The sequence below is a fragment of the Schistocerca americana genome, chromosome 1 (genome assembly GCF_021461395.2).
Source record: "Schistocerca americana isolate TAMUIC-IGC-003095 chromosome 1, iqSchAmer2.1, whole genome shotgun sequence".
In the NCBI taxonomy this organism is placed as follows: domain Eukaryota; kingdom Metazoa; phylum Arthropoda; class Insecta; order Orthoptera; family Acrididae; genus Schistocerca; species Schistocerca americana.
Window position 1 is genome coordinate 300,567,079 of NC_060119.1, and position 21,947 is coordinate 300,589,025.

The 21,947-nt window shown below is 39.6% G+C and overlaps 1 protein-coding gene across 4 annotated transcripts in view; it reads right to left on the minus strand.

The window, feature by feature from the left end:
• Nucleotides 1–21,947, minus strand: part of LOC124595381 (septin-2) — a 307,956-nt gene that overhangs the window by 39,699 nt on the left and 246,310 nt on the right. For all 4 annotated transcript variants that reach the window (XM_047134127.1, XM_047134119.1, XM_047134111.1 and 1 more), the window contains exon 3: nucleotides 17,493–17,585. In XM_047134127.1, the coding sequence (XP_046990083.1) occupies nucleotides 17,493–17,585 (93 nt within the window). The remainder of the gene's footprint in view (nucleotides 1–17,492; nucleotides 17,586–21,947) is intronic.

Sequence of the window (21,947 nt, forward strand, 5' to 3'; positions counted from 1 at the left end):
TTTGGTTACAAGTTGCAGGAATTTACTACATCATTTTCAGGCCCCTTGACCAATGAGTAGCAAGATTCCAACATAGGTTCCAGTCAAAATAGGGACCAGCATTCAAATACTGGTATCTGTAGACTTCTGCTTGATACAGTGATCACTTTGACCATCATCTGCTGATAGTCAGCTGCCATTTATCAGATATTCTACAGAAATGGAGGCTACAAAATGGAAGTACACAAAACAACAGTGCAAAATAAGATGTATATTAATTGTTGCGTAACCCAAATAAGCACACTAAAACACAATGAAAATCAAGGTGTGATAAAGGACGCTGCACTATATACTTTGTGCTACTTTTTTGCACATAAGCCATTATACTGTGGGAACTGTTATTTTTACAATTTTGCTGTAAAGGCTATGATGTTCTGGCAAGTTGTCCATGGGAGGGATAGTTTTTTATCTCAACAAAGAGGTTAGTTACTAATAACAACTGAGATATGTTAACACAGGGCAAAGTGAAAGGAAGCACCAAATTTGGTAGACTAAAGTACTTGAGTAGTAACAGCAATGAAAACATGGTAGATGAGAAAAAATTGTAATTTGAACATTCGTATGCTCTCAGGGAACACTATGGTTGGAGAAGAAAAAAAAAAGAAAATGAAAAAAAAAAGGCTTAATGTCAATAGAGATCTTACAAAATGCAGGGAAAGAGCACAAATACAATAAAAAAAGAAAATACAGATATTTCACCCTTTTCAGCAATCATTAAAATATCTGGGAATGCATAAACATGTGTCATCATTTTTACTTACCTCTGGTTTTCCCATTTTATATATGTAGCCAGTTGCATTTGACAAATTAGATTGAAACCTAAATGAAGAACAGCACATTTCAGATGGAGTCACCATGAACAGACAAAACAATTAATAATTAGCATATTTAATAATTCTTTCCTTGCTACTGGGAGATGATTAAATTTTAGCCAAATCCCTGACTCCAATAAAATGAGGTATGTGAGAGAAAATGGTACAAGCATCTATTTTCAGTGAATCTATTAGCATTCTCTTCTAACTTCATGCTCTTAGGCCCGTTTCACACTGGAACACTGGTGATAGTCACCAGCAACCGTCACCGACAGATATACATTCGTTTGACCTGGAGCATTCACACCGGGACCCTACAATGCCTCACCGAGCCACTGTGACGCAGCAGTGACTCACTCTTGCCACATGTGACAGACAAGGTCACTGTGTTCACAGCAGTCACTGCTAGACATGCATTAGTTTGAACTGGAGTGTTTGCACTGGGACACTGATCACAGAACAGCACTGCAGATTTGCCATTCAACAGGCAGTCATTTCTGAGACAGTGACGCGAAATATTTATTGTATATTATACTGTACCACTGTAGCCAGTTTAGATTTCATTAACATGGAAGATTTTGTTAGTGAAATAGAAAGGCATCCTGGTGTTTGGAATGGAAAAGCAATGACTATAGCAACAAAGTGATGAAAACGAATGCGTGGCAAGAAATTATAACAAAGTTTGTGCTTGATTTCAATGAGAAGAGCTTGGAAAAGAAAAACAAAATTGGTAAGTTTTATGTTCTTTTTTCAAATTTAGTACCTTATTTTTGAGACCATTAAAGGCTAGCGAAATTTAGTTGCTATCCCTGTACAAGTCCATTTCACTAACCAATCAGTTGGCAATACCTGCAATGCTGGACACCAGTGATCCAAGAGTGTTCACCACAGTCACCGGTGACCATCACTGGCAACCGTCACAAGTGTCCCAGTGTGAAATGGGCCTTAATTTGAACTTGGATGAAATTTATTGACAACATGTTGGATGCCACAAGACTGCTGCTGGCCACAGCAGACCTCACTTGCACCAGACACTTGCCTGGTGGTGAAACAACCTTCACTGTGTAAATTACACAATTTTTCATAAAATGAGAGAAAGGTAACCACTCACCTATATGAGGGTGATGTGTGCTGCATAGATACATATAACAGGAAGCAGTGTTCACTAACTTTTGAGACCTCTGACTCTTCTTGTCATATAAAGTACGCAATTTCAAACTCTAAACTGGGTCAGTGTGTGTGTGTGTGTGTGTGTGTGGGGGGGGGGGGGGGGGGGGGGGGCTTTATTGCATCAAAATATTAGAGGACTGAGAAATAAAATTAATGAATTAACTATCTGCATAGATGAATTGAGTCTTCAAACCTAGCTGACATAATCTGCCTCTCTGAACATCATGTGACCACTGGTATAGAACTTTGAAGTGTTACAGGGTTTAGGTTAGCATCTCACTTTTGTAGATCAGAAATGGAGAAAGGAGGAGTTGCCACATTCATAAGGAACTGTCATAAATTTAAGAACATAGACATTCATAAATTTTGCCTAGAACAGCATATGGAAGCATGTGCAACAGAATTAGAATTTCACAAAAAATCCTTCATAATATTAAGTGTATATCGAGCATCTGCAGGTAACTTTAATCTGTTTGTAAACCACCTTGAAGCTGTACTGGCCCATTTAACAACCAAAAACAAAGAAATAGTGGTTGCTGGTGATTTCAATGTAGATTTCCTTAAAGACTCTCCCAATAAGAACTTATTTGAGTTAGTAACACTATCATTCAACTTATTTCCCACTGTAAAGTTCCCCACTAGGGTAGCCACTTGCTCACAAACAGCCATTGATAATATCTTTACAGAAAAGTCCAATGAACAAAATTATATTACAAAACCAATAGTCAATGGCCTCTCAGACCATGACATGCAGTTCCTTCTGTTAAATGTTAACAGTGAACAGGATACAAAATCTGTTAAATCTGAGCTCAAGAGGGTAATCAATAAGACAAAAATTGATTATTTTAGGACACTCCTCAGAGACATTCACTGGACTGATGTTTACAGTGCTCATGGGATGAATGAAAAATATAACACTTTTGCTAATAAAGTGCTTACCTTATTTGAACACTGTTTTACCCCAAAACTTACCAAGGTTAGAGCAAAGTCTACAAAAAATCCATGGATTACTCGAGGAATAGGGGTATCTTGTAAAACAAAAAGAAAACTGTATCTGTCAATCCGAAACAGTTCCGATGTTGATGCTATAGTACATTACAAGAAATACTGCAAAATATTAAACACTGTAATACGGGTGTCAAAGCAAATATATTACAAGGAAAAGATAGTCATATCAGATAACAAAATAAAGACAATATGGGATATAGTGAAGGAGGAGACCGGTAGAACCAGACATGAAGAGGAACAAATAGCATTAAGAGTAAATGATACATTGGTGACAGATGTATATAGTGTTGCAGAACTTTTTAATAAACATTTTATAACTGTTACCCAAAGATAGGGTTGTCAGGTTCGGTAGATGCCGCTATGGAATACCTCAGACCAGAAATTTCAAGCATCTTCCATAATATGAATTTGACCCTCACTACCCCAACAGAAATAATGTCCATCATAAAATCTTTAAAATCAAAAACATCTAGTGGGTATGATGAAATATCAACAAAGTTAATTAAAGAATGTGATTCTGAGCTAAGTAACATATTAAGCTATCTGTGTAACCAGTCATATATCAGTGGAATATTTCCTGAATGGCTGAAATATGCTGAAGTTAAGCCACTGTTTAAGAAGGGAGATAAAGAAATAGCATCAAATTTCCGTCCAATTTCACTGTTGCCAGCATTCTCAACAATTTTCGAAAAAGTAATGTACAGTCGGCTTTATAACCATCTTATCTCAAATAACATACTGTCAAAGTCACAGTTTGGATTTCTAAAAGGTTCTGATATTGAGAAGGCCATCTACACTTACAGTGAAAATGTGCTTAATTCATTAGACAAAAAATTGCAGGCAACTGGTATATTTTGTGATCTGTCAAAGGCATTTGACTGTGTAAATCACAATAGCCTTTTAAGTAAATTAGAGTATTATAGTGTAACAGGAAATGCTGCAAAATGGTTCAAATCTTATATCTCTGGCAGGAAACAAAGGGTGTTATTAGGAAAGAGACATGTATCAAGCTATCAGGCATCATCCAACTGGGAACTAATTACATGTGGGGTCCCACAAGGTTCCATTTTGGGGCCCTTACTTTTTCTTGTGTATATCAATGACCTTTCATCAGTAACGTTACCAGATGACAAGTTCGTTTTGTTTGCCGATGATACAAATATTGCAATAAATAGCAAATCAAGCATAGTCTTAGAAAGATCAGCTAATAAAATATTTGTGGACATTAATCACAGGTTCCTAGCCAATTCTTTGTCACTAAACTTTGAAAAAACACACTACATGCAGTTCAGAACTTGTAAGGGGTGTCCCACTAGTATATGTCTAACATACGATGACAAGAAGATAGAAGAAGTGGACAGTATTAAATTCTTGGGATTACAGCTTGATAATAAATTCAACTGGGATGAGCACACCACAGAACTGCTGAAGTGTCTTAACAAATCTCTGTTTGCAATGCGAATTTTGTCAGACATAGGGGATATAAAAATGAAAAAGCTGGCATACTATGCTTACTTTCATTCCATAATGTCATATGGGATTATTTTTTGGGGTAATTCATCAAGCCAAGCTAAAGTTTTCCGGGCACAAAAACGTGCAGTAAGAGTTATATGTGGTGTGAACTCAAGAACATCCTGCAGAAGCCTGTTTAGGGAACTAGGGATATTAACTACTGCTTCCCAATATATTTATTCCTTAATGAAATTTGTCATTAAAAATATATCACTTTTTCAAACCAACAGCTCAATTCATGGAATCAATACTAGAAATAAGAATAATCTTCACAAGGATTTAAAGTCACTTAGTCTTGTACAAAAAGGTGTGCATTATTCAGGAACACACATTTTCAATAACTTGCCAGCAGCCATAAAAAGCTTAACAACCAATGAAATTCAGTTTAAGAGAAGCCTAAAGGAGCAATTTCAGTGCAGTAATGTGTTAATTGTAAATAAGTATTATAGTAGTTTTATTACATGTTTATTACTTTATAAATAAATAAAAAAACTTTTTTATTTTAAATTCAGTGCATTAATATTTGTAAAATGACTTTCATATAGTGTTCATTAAAAAATGACGATCATTCCACTTGGGACCTGTGGAATGGTACATTAGCTTATTTGTTTTAGTTGAGAGTATTTGTCATGTATTGTTGTTTTTCTGACATGTTCCACATCCTGGAGGACCTCCTCACTACGGATCAATTGGAATGAAAGTAAATCTAATCTAATCTAATCTAATCTAATGAATATAATAGAAGGAAACATTCCACGTGGGAAAAAATATATCTAAAAACAAAGATGATGTGACTTACCAAATGAAAGCGCTGGCACGTCGATAGACACACAAACAAACACAAACATACACACAAAATTCTAGCTTTCACAACTAACAGTTGCCTCGTCAGGAAAGAGCGAAGGAGAGGGAAAGACGAAAGGATTTGGGTTTTAAGGGAGAGGGTAAGGAGTCATTCCAATTCCGGGAGCGGAAAGACTTACCTTAGGGGGAAAAAAGGACGGGTATACACTCGCACACACACACACACACACACACACACACACACACACACACACACACACACACACACACACATATCCATCCACACATATACAGACACAAGCAGACATATAAAGAGGCCCTGTATATGTCTGCTTGTGTCTGTATATGTGTGGATGGATATGTGCGTGTGTGCGAGTGTATACCCGTCCTTTTTTCCCCCTAAGGTAAGTCTTTCCACTCCCGGGATTGGAATGACTCCTTACCCTCTCCCTTAAAACCCAAATCCTTTCGTCTTTCCCTCTCCTTCCCTCTTTCCTAACGAGGCAACCGTTGGTTGCGAAAGCTAGAATTTTGTGTGTTTGTTTGTGTGTCTATCGACGTGCCAGCGCTTTTGTTTGGTAAGTCACATCATCTTTGTTTTTAGATATACTAATCTAGTCTAATATAGATTACAGAGAGGGAGGGGATTACAAAAGCGAAATGTGAAGATGGAGAGGAGGGTGAGTGAGGAGAGGTGAGAGAGAGAGAGAGAGAGAGAGAGAGAGAATGCTGCCATGTGGAGAGTAGGAGGATTTTGATGGCGTGTGTGTTACTAGTAAACTACACATCTGTCCCTGTAGTAGTCATCGTACTCCCAACTATATGAAATCTCCTTACATCTTGACTTGATGCTAATATCTGCTAAATCAGTATTCAAATCCAATTTTATTACACATTGATGACACATCAGGCTAGAGTTTAGCATGTATTTTTATATTAAGACTGACATCCAGTTCAGACTATGACATTAACCAATTAAACAAAATACTATTACAAAAAGATACAGTATATGTTTATATTATTGATGTATACTATGTCGAAATTGTTAATATTCATTGGAGCCGCACACAGCACAGTAATCTCTTCGCTACATTTGTGATGACGTCAAGCACCATGCTACAGTTCTAGTCACCACACCAAGTCCATATGGATCCTCTCATACAAATAAATAGAACAGCCACTACAGAATGCACTCCATTATAAAACAGGGTACATTATAAAGACAGAACTAATTTTCAAAATGACTTTTCTACTCAACCTTACCAAAATGCCTAACTTCATGCACCTGTTTATTTTTATATCAAGCTGGTATGGAATTTTCCTGTTACACAGATGGGTTCCTATTTTGAAATTTTTACCAACAAAATAGTGGAAAATTTGTATCCTCCCAGGGAGGGGTGGGGGTAGACAGTACATGATATGACAGAAGAGAAAAAGGGGAAAGGTTGGAGGAGGCAGTGGGAAACAAGTTCGTGCAGGCTATGCCCGAGGATTGAGAGAATGTAGGATATGCTGGTGAGACAATTTCCACCTGCACAGATCATAGAAACGTGTGCTTGAAGGGAGTATCCAAATGGTACTTGTAACGTAGCAGCTGTTGAAGTAATGAAGTAATGTGTGTTGTGGTGCACAGCGTACTTGGCAGCTGCATGGTTAAGTTTGCCAGTTTGGCAATGGCCATTCATGCAAATGGACAGTTTTTACGTACTATGCCCTCACAGAATGCTGCACAGTATTCACAGTATATATACTACAGTATATATACTACATGATTGCTTTCACATGTGACCTGCCTTTTATGGGGTCTAAAATGCCTGTGATTGGACTGCATTAGGAGTTGGTGGGTGGATGCAAGGGACAGGTCTCGTATCTGGTTTGTCCACAGGGGAATGAACCATGAACTGCAGGACTAGGAAGGGCTTTTCATGTCCAGGGCGTTATTGGGGCGATTTCATGTCAAATCATACAGGTCAAGAGTGAACATGTCACATCAATTCAAAGTTAGCTGAAAAAAAAAAAAAAAATATATCTTGAAGTTCCAGAAGATACCTCTCCAAAACTACTAAATTTTAATTTTCTGATGATTTGTTAAAAATGCTACAGACCTTTCTAAACGAGAGTATTTGTGAAAATGTCATTACAAATGGGATAATTGAAAAATGTATTGTTCCATTCAGTAATCTCCAGAACTGAGCAATGTAGCTGAGAGAGCAATTATGCCCACGCCCTTGTGTGAGTGAGTGAGTTAGTCTTGAGGAAGTCCACTGTCTAAAAGCATAGCAAATGTGTTAGATTTTACCTAATATGCAATAATTTTGAAGTTATTTAAATTTAAAGATTGTTCTGGTCACAGAAAAGTTTATTAATAAGACTGGTTAAAGTTTGCTACATATCTGTAGGGTCTCATTGATTTATATTTAAAAAGACATATTAATTTCTGAAGTATGTACAGTACTTTGAGTTAATTATGTTATGAACTAAAGTTACAGAAACAAACTGTGTGAAACAATATTGGTTAATATATTTATGATATATTAGTATAAATGTAGTCAACCTATACTATATACAGATCTATGAAACAAGGTGGTGGTTATTGCTAGAGTTAAGTGGAATTGTATTGTTTGTAGTGGTAAGTCATGTTCAGCATGTAACTGATACATACCTTGTTTGGACTGTAAATAACACTTGTGACTCAGTGAACTAATTCGTTACCATTTGGTGAAAGACTTTGTTATGTTGCTGGGCAGAATTTTGGTAATAAATTAATATTTTCACATAAACTACAGCATTTTTATGTGTCATGTGTCAGACAATCATCCACTGATGCACTCTTTATTGAGTAAATGCCAGTAATGGGTGAACTTCATTGAAAATCTTTACCATTAAGAGCACATTTGAGAATAATCAAACACTGGAACATTACAAACTATATGGTGAATGGTTAATCTAGAATTCTGACTTCCTGTCTGATTAGTTTGTTTCTAGCTTTGTTACAGTGCTATAACCAAAATCATATAAATTGGTCATCAATCAGAATAACATGTGACTCTTTGTCATAATCTGTCCTTGTCATTACAAATTTAATTACAGAAGAATTATGGTAGTAAGAACCATTGAAAACTCTCTCAGATGGTGGAGCTCAATCCATAGAGACTGACACAAACCACAAAATGCCCCCACATAGTGATTTACACACTTATGTAAGAAAAATTTACTATACTGAGCTGGTCCACTTATTGATAGGTGAAGATCTGTAGCTGTGCTCAAGACTGCACTACCCCAGCACCTACCTAGGAGGAGACTGAGTCACATGGGTCGGGATGAAGGATCGCATGTAGCCCAGCTGTGGGAGTAGTCTTCGAGTCTCCTGCTCGCCAGTGTCTTGTTTACAGGTGGCTTGGTTAACAGTGTCTTGTCTGGTGAGTCAGTAGTAGTTGTATCTGTTGGCGGGGGGGGGGGGGGGGGGGGGGGGGAGGGGGGAAGAATTAGTATATGATGTGCAGCATTGCACTGGCAGATGGATGTGTAGTATATGATGTGCAGCATTGCACTGGCAGATGGATGTGTAGTAGTTGTTTGATAGTTGATACAGTGCACCTTGGAGTGGAGCAGCTGTGGTAGTTGTAATATACTGTTAGCAAATACAGTCCATTAATAGAGGTGCTATTTGTGTTTGATTGGGCAGATGAGTTGGAGCTGGCATGCACTGCCTCTACTAGTTGCAGATTGTGTATGCTCCCCGATACATGGCTGATAAATTTTGATGGTGGAGAACAAGCATGAAATGGTCAGCATTATGTTTGCATTTAAACAGTTCTGAGTTGCATTTCGACAAATGGCTCACTAACTTGTTTGATGTTGTTGTGCATGACTTTGCTTTCAAGTTTTATATGTTCGGTGGGCACACTTAGGAATTTTGACTGTTTTAGGAATGGCAGAAAAACTTCATGTTTCATATGTTGTTTGTTTCATGTAATGTTTTAAATTGTTTATTTGCTGGATCACTTATGCTGGTAGCATCAATTTTTCTATAACCTGCACTTAGGGTGATGAGAATTACATTGTTTCTTCACGATTGTGGTTTGAAGTAAGTCTTTCCAAAAGATAGTAGAGTATCACTAAAAGATTGCAGCTAGGATGTAAATTCTGAATGGTTTGGATCAGCTGATTATTGTAAGCTGATAATAAGAGAAAATACGTTTTAAATTTGTCCAGCCTTGTGTTATTAAGATTTGTTTCAAAGACAGCTTACTTGGAGTTTCCTGTCTAAAGAATTTTAATTTCCTTTTAAAAGTCATGGCACTTTTTCCCACAGTTCTTTTAGTAAAAATTATATGGTTCATTTACCAACTGCTTTGTTTTACTAATTACAGCTTTTGACTAAGGTAGGATTGGCCAACTAAGTTTTGATAATTTTAAAACAGTTTTCTGGTTTTTGAGTTGCGAAGTTATTGAGCACGTCACCTGTTAATACTGTATTCTGTAATGATTTTAGGTGTTTTAGATTTCTCCTGAGCCTTTTATTTGTCAGTATATTTATGAAGGCAGCTTTCAGGAAGGCCTAAGTGATGTTTGATTCTGAAGGCTGTGCCGTCCAATGCATCTGCAAAGCCAATGTCATTTGAATTTGTTATAAATTGTGGAAGCTCTATGATATGGTACATTTGTGTGTAGTTAACTTCCAGATTTATGTGTAATTTACTGTTAAATAAATTTGAGCAATTTAATCATGACTCCTCTGCATATGTGTCCACAATCCTTCCACATCCAAACTGAACATAGTTGGCAATTTAGTTCAGCTCCATAATACGCTTTAGGAGAAGCTTTCAAACACAGACTGGCAGCAGGTATACAAACCAGATGATTTTAATGAAAACTGGGGCCATTTCTATGAAACATGTAACCATAGTTTCTATTGAGAATGGCCAATGGTACAAAACTAAGGAAATCAAGTTATACAAAAGGTCTTAATATTCCTCCAGAAATCAACAAAGTAAAGAAATATATGAAAGGCCTATATATGCAGTTCACGCAAACTACATTGCTGTACTTGATGACAAAGTCAAAACGTGACAGGAAAACATACAAGAAATCCCCGAAGAATTTAAAAGTGCATTGTTATGTTGAACAGACAAACAAATCTAGTAATGATAGTAAAATAGCCTGGAATATAATAAACAAAGAATGTGACACTACCTTTATAGTTTTAAGAAGTATTCTTAGGAAGCAAGTCTCGAGCCTCAGTCACTAAAGAAGACAGTGTGGAAGGTTTTAAGAAAACATTTACACATGCATCCATACCAGTTACAGTTGGTACATGCTCTAAATCCAAATGACTATGAGATACATTATAACATTACAAGTGGAGTGTTGCAGCAGGAAGCTGACTTGATCATGTGGTGTTCAGTAATAAGGCAACTTCTCATCTTAGTCGGAAGCTAAAAGCCCAAAATTTTTGTACACTATGTGATCAAAAGTATCCGGATGTGCCCAAAAACTAACTTACTTCATATTAGGTACATTGTGCTGCCACCTCTTGCCAGGTACTCCATATCAGCAACCTCAGTAGTCATTAGACATCGTGAGAGAGCAGAATGGGGCACTACACAGAACTCACGGACTTCTAACATGGTCAAGTTATTGGGTGTCACTTTTGTCACACATCTGTAGATGAGAGTCCCACACTCCTAAACATCTCTAGGTCCACTGTTTCCAATGTAATAGTGAAGTTAAAATGTAAAGGGACAAGTACAGCACAAAAGCGTACAGGCCAACCTCGCCTGTTGACTGACAGAGATTGCCGACAGTTGAAGAGGATCGTAATGTGTAATAGGCAGACATCTATCCAGAGCATCACAAAGCAATTCCAAACTGCATCAGGATCCACTGCAAGTACTATGCCAGTTAGGCAGGAGGTGAGAAAACTTGGATTTCATGGTCAAGCGGTAGGTCATAAGCCACACATCACGCTGGTAAATGCCAAACAACATCTTGCTTGGTGTAATAAGGAGTGTAAACATTGGACAATTGAACAGTGGAAAAACATTGTGTGGAGTGATGAATCATGGTACACAATTTGGTGATCCGATGGCAGTGTGTGGGTATGGCAAATGCCAGGTGAACGTCACCTACCAGTGAGTGTAGTGCCAACAGTAAAATTAGGAGGCAGTGGTTATCCCTTATCATTTAGCTACAATATAGCAGGTCAGCAACTGGAAGCAGTTAATTCCATATAATATCTGGGAGTAGGCATTAGGAGTGACTTAAATTGGAATGATCATATAAAGTTGGTCGTCGTTAAAGCAGATGCCAGACTGAGAATCATTGGAAGAATCCTAAAGAAATGCAATCCGAAAACAAAGGAAGTAGGTTACAGTTCACTTGTTCGCCCACTGCTTGAATATTGCTCACCAGTGTGGGATCTGTACCAGATAGGGTTGATAGAAGAGATAGAGAAGATCCAACAGAGAGCAGCACGCTTCGTTACAGGATCGTTTAGTAATTGCGAACACGTTATGGAGATGATAGATAAACTCCAGTGGAAGATTCTGTAGGAGAGACGCTCAGTAGCTCAGTACGCGCTTTTGTTGAAGTTTTGAGAACATACCTTCACCGAGGAGTCAAGCAGTATATTGCTCCCTCCTATGTATATCACATGCAGACGCCATGAGGATAAAATCAGAAAGATTAGAGCCTACACAGAGGCATACCGACAGTCTTTCTTTCCACGAACAATACGAGACTGGAATAGAAGAGAGAACCAATAGAGGTACTCAAGGCACCCTCCACCACACACCGTCAGGTGACTTGCAGAGTATGCTTGTAGATGTAGATGGTTGGTTGGCTGGTTGGTTGGTTGGTGTTTAAGGGACCAAACAGCAAGGTCATCAGTCCCTTGTTTCAAATGTGGTCCATTCCGATAGTGTGACATCTCAGAAATATCATAACAATAAACGGGAAAAGGCTAAAAAATGTAAAAGGGCAGTCATGTTGTCAATGGTAAAAACAAAATGAGGTAAGCCAGCAAGAGAGCGAACCCAACGTTATGCTGAAGCAGCAGAGGCAAGACCACCTGCGACTTAAAGGTGCAACCACTAGAATGTAGAAGTACATATGGGAAAAGGAAACTAACCAATCCTTAAAAAAAATTATAAAAACAGAGTAAAAGGGGAAGAAAAGAGGATCCCGGTCAGGGAGGGGAGTCGGGAATCTCCAAACACGGCTTACGGTGGGAGATACCCCAACACTCACCACCCTGCCCCAACACCAGAGAGAGATTAAAAACCTTAAAACTGAGAATAAAAACCACTTTCCCAGAGGAAACCGAGAACCAGGGAGAACATCCGGGAATCGTCAGCCAACATCAAAGGTAAAGCGCGGGGGAGTCTGAACTTAGCACGCAGAGCCAAAAGAAGGGGGGCATTCAACCAAAATGTGGGCTACTGACTGGAAGGCTCCACAACCACAAAGTGGGGGTGGCTCATCATACAAAAGAAAACCATGGGTCAACCTGGTATGGCCAATGCGGAGACGACACAGTCCTTTTGGGAGAGGATGAAGGAAGAACGCCACGGGCCTGGTGTCACCTTAATCGCACGAAGTTTATTAGACAGGGAAGAAACCTCCCATGAGTTGGCCCATGATTGTGCAAAGTGGGATTTGATGTAAAGCCGTAAATCCTCTGCAGGAGGGGTTACAGAAAATGGGGGGGGGGGGGGGGGGGGGGTAAGTGACTGCTCCCCCAGCCAAATGATCAGCGAGCTCATTACCCGGGATACCCACATGGCCAGGGACCCACAGGAAGTCAACAGAACAAGAAGCACAGTGAATATCAGCGAGATGGTCATGGATGGCAGAGACCAAGGGATGGCACTGAAAACACCGGTCAATAGCCAGAAGGCCACTCATTGAGTCCGTACATAACAAAATGCAGTTGTGTTGGGACTGTTTAATAAAGGTAAGGGCCTGGGAAATTGCCATCAATTCCACAGTAAACACCTCACATGTAGGTGGCAGCAGATGATTTTCCGTTCCAACAGAGGACATGAAGGTGTACCCCACATGATCAGCAGATTTAGAGCCATCAGTGTAAAAAACCAACAGCATCCCAAAACTCCCATAAAATTCGGCGGAAAAAGGAACGGAACACCATCGGGGGGATGGAATCTTTCGGACCTCGGCAGAGATCCATCCAAATTCAAGGCCAAGGAATTAACCAAGGGGGGGTGGAGGGGAGGGAGCGAGGAAGACAGGACAAAGAAGGAAGCTGAAAATCACGGCAAAGAGACGCAAGGCAGAGCCCAACCGGTAAACCTGCCCGAGGGCGGGAATCAGGTGGGCAATGTCCATGGTCTTGAAACAGGATAGAATAGGAAGGATGAGTGGCAGAGGAATGGACAATGAGTGCATAAGACACCAGAAGCTGGGACCGCCGAACAGAAGGGGGGGGGGGGATCCCAGCTTCAACTAGGAGACTACCAACAGGGCTAGTAGGGAAGGCACCCGTGGCCAAACACGATGGTCGACTGGATCCAGTACGTGCAGTGTGGAAGGAGCAGCCAAACCATAAACTTGCCAACCATAGTCCAAGGGAGACAGAACCAGAGCACGATAAAGACGGAGAAGGAGGGCCCTACCTTCAGAAGTCTGATATGGGGCAGCCAAGTGAGCTTGTTGTCGAAAAGAAGACCCAGGAAACGAAACTGTGGGACCATAGACAATCGTTGTGCATCGAGATGGAGCTCTGGATCAGGGTGGATCATAGTACGGCGACAGAAGTGGACCACCCGCGATTTTAAAGGAGAGAATTGAAACCCTTGTGAGAGGGTCCATGCAGATGCACACCGTATAGCTCCCTGGAGCTGCCGCTCTGCAGAGGCCATTGAAGAGGAATTAACCCAAATGCAGAAATCATCCACATACAGGGCAGGGGCAACCAATGGACCGACAGAGGCCACAAGTCCATCGATAGCAATGAGGAAAAGAAGTACACTCGAGACAGAACCCTGTGAGATGCCCGTCTCCTGGGGCATTGAAGAGGAATTAACCCAAATGCAGAAATCATCCACATACAGGGCAGGGGCAACCAATGGACCGACAGAGGCCACAAGTCCATCGATAGCAATGAGGAAAAGAAGTACACTCAAGACAGAACCCTGTGAGATGCCCATCTCCTGGGTCCGTGGAGAACTAAAAACAGTACCAACGCGAACCCTGAATGACCGATGGAACAGGAACTGTAGGATAAAAATCGGGAGTGGGCCCCGAAGACCCCACTGATGAAGTGTAAGTAAGATGTGATGGCGCCAGGCTGTGTCATAGGCCTTGCGAAGGTCAAAAAATACTGCAACCAAATGGCGGTGCTGGGAAAAATCCTGCCCAACTGCGGATTCCAAGTGAAGTAAATGACCGATCGGAGACCATCCCTCTTGGAAGCCACACTGCTAAGGGGACAACAGATTCCGAGATTTGAGGATCCAATTGAGCCAACGGAATACCATCCATTCAAGTATCTTACAAACGACATTGGTCAGACTAATTGGCTGATAGCTGTCAACAAATAGGGGGTTCTTACCAGGCTTAAGGACAGGAACCACGATGCTATCCCTCCACTGAGAAGGGAAGTCACCCTGGAGCCAGATACAGTTAAACACCCAGAGGAGATGTTGCCATTGTGGAGCACTGAGATGTTGAAGCAGTTGATTATTATGAATGGAGTCTGGGCCAGGGGCCGTATCATGAGAAGAAGAAAGTGCGGAAAGAAATTCCCATTCAGTAAAAAGTTCATTGTAAGATTCTGACTGACAAGGGGTAAAACATAAGGTGGAATCTTTGGCCCGCTGTTTCCGGTGAAGGAAAGCAGCCGGATAGGAGGCTGATGCTGATGCCATTGCAAAATGGGTCGCAAGATGTTCCGCAAGAATCAACGAGTCCGTACGAAGGCCACCTGGGATGTGAAGGCCTGGGAGGGTGGACTGCCGATGGCAACCTTGGAGAGAGCGAAGTGTAGCCCATACCCATGACATAGGGACAGTAGAACTGAGGAAAGAAACAAATTGTTCCCAACATATCTGCTTGCTCTGTTTGATTAAATAACGGGCTTTAGTGCGAAGGTGCTTAAAGGTAATAAGGCTGGCAATGGATGGGTGCCTCTTAAGGGGCTCCAGAAAGGCTCAAAATCTGTGTGGATATGTGTCCACATCACACTGCCTTATATTCCTCCACTGATGGTTGTACCACTGCGATCAATTGCTGATTGCATGGAAGTCCTGGTCTGTCTGAAGGATTGCATGAAATATATGCTTGTAGGATGGCTTCCTGGTTAATTGGCAGTGATATGTGGCTGCATTTCATTTCTCTAGTTATTAAGAGAGGTTGTGTAGTGTTGTTCCATTCCATTGTGCAGTGCTGAGTAAGAACTTTAGGGCTCCAATTTTGCAGTGATTAGCATTTCAAAGCTTGTGCTTTAGAAGTAGAATTGAGGGACAGTTCATAGTAATAGTTGTAACTCAATGTCTCAATCCAATAACAGAGTTGTTTATGAAATAATTACAAGCACTATTAACGTTTTTAACTTCTAAACAGAATGATGTACATATAGCAATGTTAAGAGTATATTTTAATATAAGTGTTCAAGGCGAATCTGTTACACAGCTATATTAAATTCCTTTCTCATTTCATATAATCCAACTCTCGTTCATAAATTATGACAAAAGTTAAGGTAATCAGTAGCCCTGCTATTTACAATATCTCTGTAGACACATCAGGATTGAAAATAAATAATCTATATACTCACAGTTAAATTATTAAACTAATGAATGAAAAAGGAATTGAGGACTAACAAATGAAAAACTAATTGTATTAGCACACTGGAAAGATGTACACAAATCATTTGGTGTCAGGGAAAAATGTAATATATTCTGTTAAGTAACCTAAGTTGACAACAAAAACATTTGAAAACAAGTTTAATAAATTATAATTCTCGTTTATTTGATTTTTTAAGTATTTGTTGGGATACTGAAATCAACCCCAAATCCTGCTAAATCGTGTTTCATTTTCCACTGCATGGCTTACTAACACAGTGATATACATAATGCTGATTGAAATTGCTTGTCAAATCACTTGTATAAGGAGTGTCGAGGCGAGCAACCAATTGCAGGAGATATAGCGCACAATGGATCACTGCAATCCATTGCCCACACATGGCGCCCTCAACATCACTATGTAGGTAAGGTTATTACAAATAGATGAGTAAATGATTCTGTTTATCAGACAGCTTTGCTGAGGGGTTCTACATTGTCTGCAGCAAGCAAACATTGACAAATGATTTTTAGGCGAGGTTTTTTAGCAATGTACAACAAATTAGCTCTGTCAACAATATTGTGGTGCAATGTTGTTGTATCACACAATGATCACAGTGGAAGAGAACAGGTAAACAAAACTTTGCTGCCAATTTGTAATACATGAAATGTGGGTTAATAAAAATGATTACTTTTCATGTGTTCTTCAAACTTCCATAAATATACAGAATTTCATGTCAATGATGTATTATAAATATATGATACAAACATGTGCACATAATCGTAAACAGTGATGTTATTTACAATTACAAAATGTAATGGTTAGTGCTCCCCAAAATTAATGCGAAATGCACTTAGCACGTGCTACATGGATACAGTTTGTACCTGTCAGAAGTCATCCAGCTTTCACTGATTCCTCTGCTTCCAAAAAAGTGCCAAATCATGTTGTGCATATTAATTAAAACATCAAAAGCAACAAAATGGAGAGATTGTAATGTGGAGTTTTCAAATATCATTAATTAATGCGCAGATAAAATGTAAAATTAATTGAATAGGTTACTGGTAATAGCCAAAGAAAGAAATCAATAGATAACTTACAAGAAAGGGGATAAAGGGGGGTGGGTAGAGGAAGGAACAGATTGATGAGATGCACATAAAGGATGTAAAATTACATCAGCTGATACTGGAAGGAGGGGTAGGAGGAACAGTATTTGTGGAGTAACAACAATAAGAGTAATGTGGCAGAGTTATTCAAAAAACGGGGAATTAGGGTGTAACACAATCAGCCTTAATCAGTGCTATGAGAGTAGTCTTCTTTTGAGACAGAAAATATCGACCGTGAGAGTACCTGGCGTGTCAACAACAGTCAGTCGTAACCGCACACCTCGCTCCTCAATGTCCATCGTCTTCTTCTCAATGCTAGTTGTCTTCTCAATGCGTTCTGTCAACAGACATGGAGACTTATTAGAAAGTATATCTAAATTAAATGAGCATCAAAACATTTACATACTTGTGCTGAGCAATGTGTGCACATCCGGGCTTTGTCAGTTGTGTTGACATTGTTATGAAAGTATGTTCATGTTCTACATTGTTGGTTTCTTACACTGTTTGTGTTTATTCACAAGAAACAAGAGTTCATCCAGCTGTTAACAACTTACACTGTCGACAGGGGCCTCTAATGCTTAACTCACAAACTGTGCTCTCACACACCGCACGATAAGTTTAGAACTTGCCCTCGGAGGTAAATTGTGGTGGAGTGCTTCTATACTCCATCTACACTCCTTAAATCACCAACTCTATAATGTTTTACTGTCAGTTGCATTATCGCCTTCTTTGTTGCTGACGTGTATTGGGGTCTCCTAGACTTCACCTTGTGAATTACATACCCGTTTTCTTACTACAGTGCAAAATATGTTCTGAGGAAGGTGTCAATTTTAAGGGTTCTAAGTTGGATCAAGTTTTTATTTAGTGAGTGCAGGAATATGCCAGTGATATGGCTCAAGAGAGAGATGGCATGTATGACAATTTTGCAATAGCCAGAGATAAAAATTCTGCTGGCGAATAAGAGTGCCATTCAGAGGAAGAACTTCAGGACAATGGTGTTGGGTATCTTCCTATTTCTCCAATAAAATACTTAAAGTGTTAGTTAACATAAAATGTGTTCTGAGCTGTGGTATGGAAAAAAAGGTCTGGTAGCAAATGTCAGTTTTGCAGACTTACTTTCTGCCCTATTGAATGCAATTTTTATGTGCAAGTTTAACCCCTGGAATTATTTAGTTTTATGTGAAAATTTAAATACTACAAAGTCTCTAATTTTTCAGAATGTAAAATTCAATTCTTTAACAGTTTGTTTTTGTGTACCATTTAAAAAACTGCACAAAAGTATATGATTTTGATTGATAAAAATTAAAATACTGCAAGTTTTATTTAGTGCAATAAAATCAGTGAGGAGTATTGAAATACAGAAATAATTGTAAAAATAAATGTTATATAAATTAAACTAAGATTTTCTAAAGATTTATTTCCTTCATCTCAGTTTAAACATGGAGGTCCCAGAGATGACAATTTTGGATGAGTGAACAGTGGATGATGATGTAGGTACGATTGCAAACAGTGATTTCTGCTCTGAAAACTGTGACAGTTTTTGATGCGTTTGCAGCCTAATATCATTAAATCAAAGAAAAATAAATAATTTAAAATTAATATTAATCACACAGAGAACCTTACATTATATGTACTGAGCATCAACTTGCCCGCAAAAGGCAAAGGTCCTGAGTTAGAGCCTCAGTCCCTCACACAATTTTAATCTGCCAGAAAGTTTCATATCAGTGCACACTCTGCTGCAGAGCGAAAATCTCATTCTGGAAACATGTATTTTAGTAAATAAGACTTAGAAAATTTTTATCTTACTAGCCCATTATGAGGATGGGCAGTACATGCATTTACTTACAGAATTTCATTTCACTTCACAGTAATTGGTGCTGTTTCCACAACACACATCATGGGCTAATTCATGTTTTTCTGCTACTTGGCAATAATGTTACAGCACTTCATTACAGTAGTTATATTATTTAATTTATAACTTGTAGGTATAGAGCTGTACTCTGCCCAGTTTCCAGCATGGAATATCAGACTTGCAATACATTTTACTCTCCTGTGGTTCAGGACCAATTTAAGTTAGTGTGAGACTGACGAACTGTGGATCTCCTTCAGCAGTAATCATCACTTTCATATAGTATGTAAAGGTAACATCTGATAAAATTTTATTTCGCTAATTTAAGCACTAACAGACACTATACTGTCTAAGATTTTTAACCGTTATCTGAGGAGCATCACAAAAAATAGTCAAGACATAAAATCAATCATCATGACTGATTTTTAGCTCCATTCACGTAGCAAAGAAAAAAAAGCACTGTTTAGGCAAATAAATAGTAAACCCATTTTTTTCTTGTAAATACTGAAGTCAGTTTTGCTAACACTACATGTAAGTACTAACAATGCAAGTCTATAAAGTTTAGCACGCTTGTATGTGGTTTAGGACAAAAGTCATTGCAAGAACCTTTTTTACCTTCCAGATACTAGCCCGGTTGGAAAATGCGACATATGCAGATGAAAGGGCAAGTTGGGAACTACTTGTATTGACACTGAAAAACACGCAAATGTTGTACCTCACATGCTTATTATGGAAGTGGCTTTCGAGTCACAGTCCTTTGAATGGTTTGAAGTGGCCCACCATTAATTCCTCACCTGTACCAACCTTTTCGTCTCCAAGTAGCACTTGCAACCTACATCTTCAATTATTTACTGGATATATCCCAATCTCTGCCTTTACCCCCAACAGCTCCTTCTAGTAGCATGGAAGTTATTCGCCGATGTCTTAAAAGATGTCTTATTGCCCTGTCCCTTCTTCTTGTCAGTATTATATATTTTCCATGTATTCCTTTCTTCACCCAGTCTACAGCTAATCTCCTCATTCCTTACCTTTTGTAACATCACATCTCAAATGCCTCTATTTTGTTGTGTTCCAGTTTTCCCATAGTTCATGCCTCACTGCCATACAACAATGTGCTCCAATCACACATTCTCAGATATCTGGTTCTTAAATTAAGACCCTGTTTGATCAATTGATTGACTGATTGAGGGGGGTTATGGGCCTAAAAAGCGAGTTATCAAAAGTTACATGTATAAGATAGAGATGTCCGCTAAAAGTGGACAGATCCAGTCAGAGGTGTCAAACTGTAAGGCAAGAAAGCTGAAACCACACACAGTAGAAGACATAAAAGATTAAGCCAAATGTAAACACTGAAAAAACAGAGGGATAAAAGAGCAGTCTTTGCAAGAGGAAGTGGTTATGAGTCTCAGATTCAGAAAACACGAATAGAGGCCCCAACCACATACCACCCTACCCTGCTCCAGGAGTAAAGCAAAATATTGTAACTGAATATATAAACCAATTTCAAGTAGGAAACAGGAAGAGCACTAAACTGCAATAGTCTCCTTAATTGTGTGGAGTTTATTACTGAAAGCATTCGTGCACCAGATGTCATTCCACATTTTGGCTAAGAGAGATTTGATGTGTATCCACACATCTGCACCTGGAATCACGAAACAGAATGGGACATGTATCTGCCTCTCTAGAAAAATGGTTCATTCCCTGGGATACCCCCATGACATGGGACCCAGTGAAAGACAACTGAGCAGGTGGCAAGGCGAAGGGTATATAGATCATGGATAGCACAGACAAAGCATGACAAGAGCAGCATTGATTTATAGCCTGCAGGCTGTTCATTGAGTTGGTGCATATTAAAACACTGTGAAGGAAGACCTGAGTAACAAAATGGAGGGCCCTGTTAATGGCTAGCAGCTCTGCTGTGAACACACTACATGCTCCTGGCAGTAAATGGTGTTCGATGCCAGTAGGAGTGTGAAAGTGTGTTCTGCCTTATTGTTATAGGACTGACATTGTAGAAGACAATAGCACCACAGACCTCTGCAAGTGGGGAACAGCAAGCTACCAAAACATCATAGGGGTGACAGAGACTGTAGGACCCTGGAATAGATTGGTCCTAATCCGTGGTCTAGGCACCATCCAAGGTGCCAGTAAGGGAGGAAAAACAAGGGACACATCCCAGTGAGTGGAGATGGAGATCACAACAGAGGGAAGTGAGACACATTCCAACCAGCAACCCCACAAAAGGGTGGTTTATCGGGAAGGATATGTTCCCCTTTGGAAAGAGGAGGGATACACTGGATGGTCAAGGAATTGTGGAATGGCAATTGTGCAAGAAACCAAGAATTGGCTCCAGCATTTTTGTAGAGGGCAATCCCCACTTTTGCAAGGAGACTGTTGATGAGACTAGTGTGAAAGACACTGTTAGCCAGACGCACTCCATAATTATGAACAGGGTCAAGTAGTTTCAGAGTGGAAGGGGCCGCTGAGCCATATGATCATAATTTAGTCTGGACAAAACTACAGCACAGTAAATATGGAGAAGAATAGCACAGCCTGCACCCCAAGATGCATGAGGCAGGAAGCAGAGAGCATTAAGCTTCCGCATGCAGGTAATCATCAGGTGGCGAATATAGGGCAGCCACGTTAGTTTTTTATAAAAATAAGGCCCAAGATATGGGACTGTGCTACAACATCTAGGCGCTGGTCGCCTGCGTAATGTTCTGAATCAGGGTGCACTGTGGGTCAATGACAAAAATGCATTACCCTCGTTTTGGAGGGAGAAAATTGGACGCCATGGGAAAGGGCCCATGCAGAGGCCCAACAGATGGCGCCTTAGAGCTGGCATTCAGC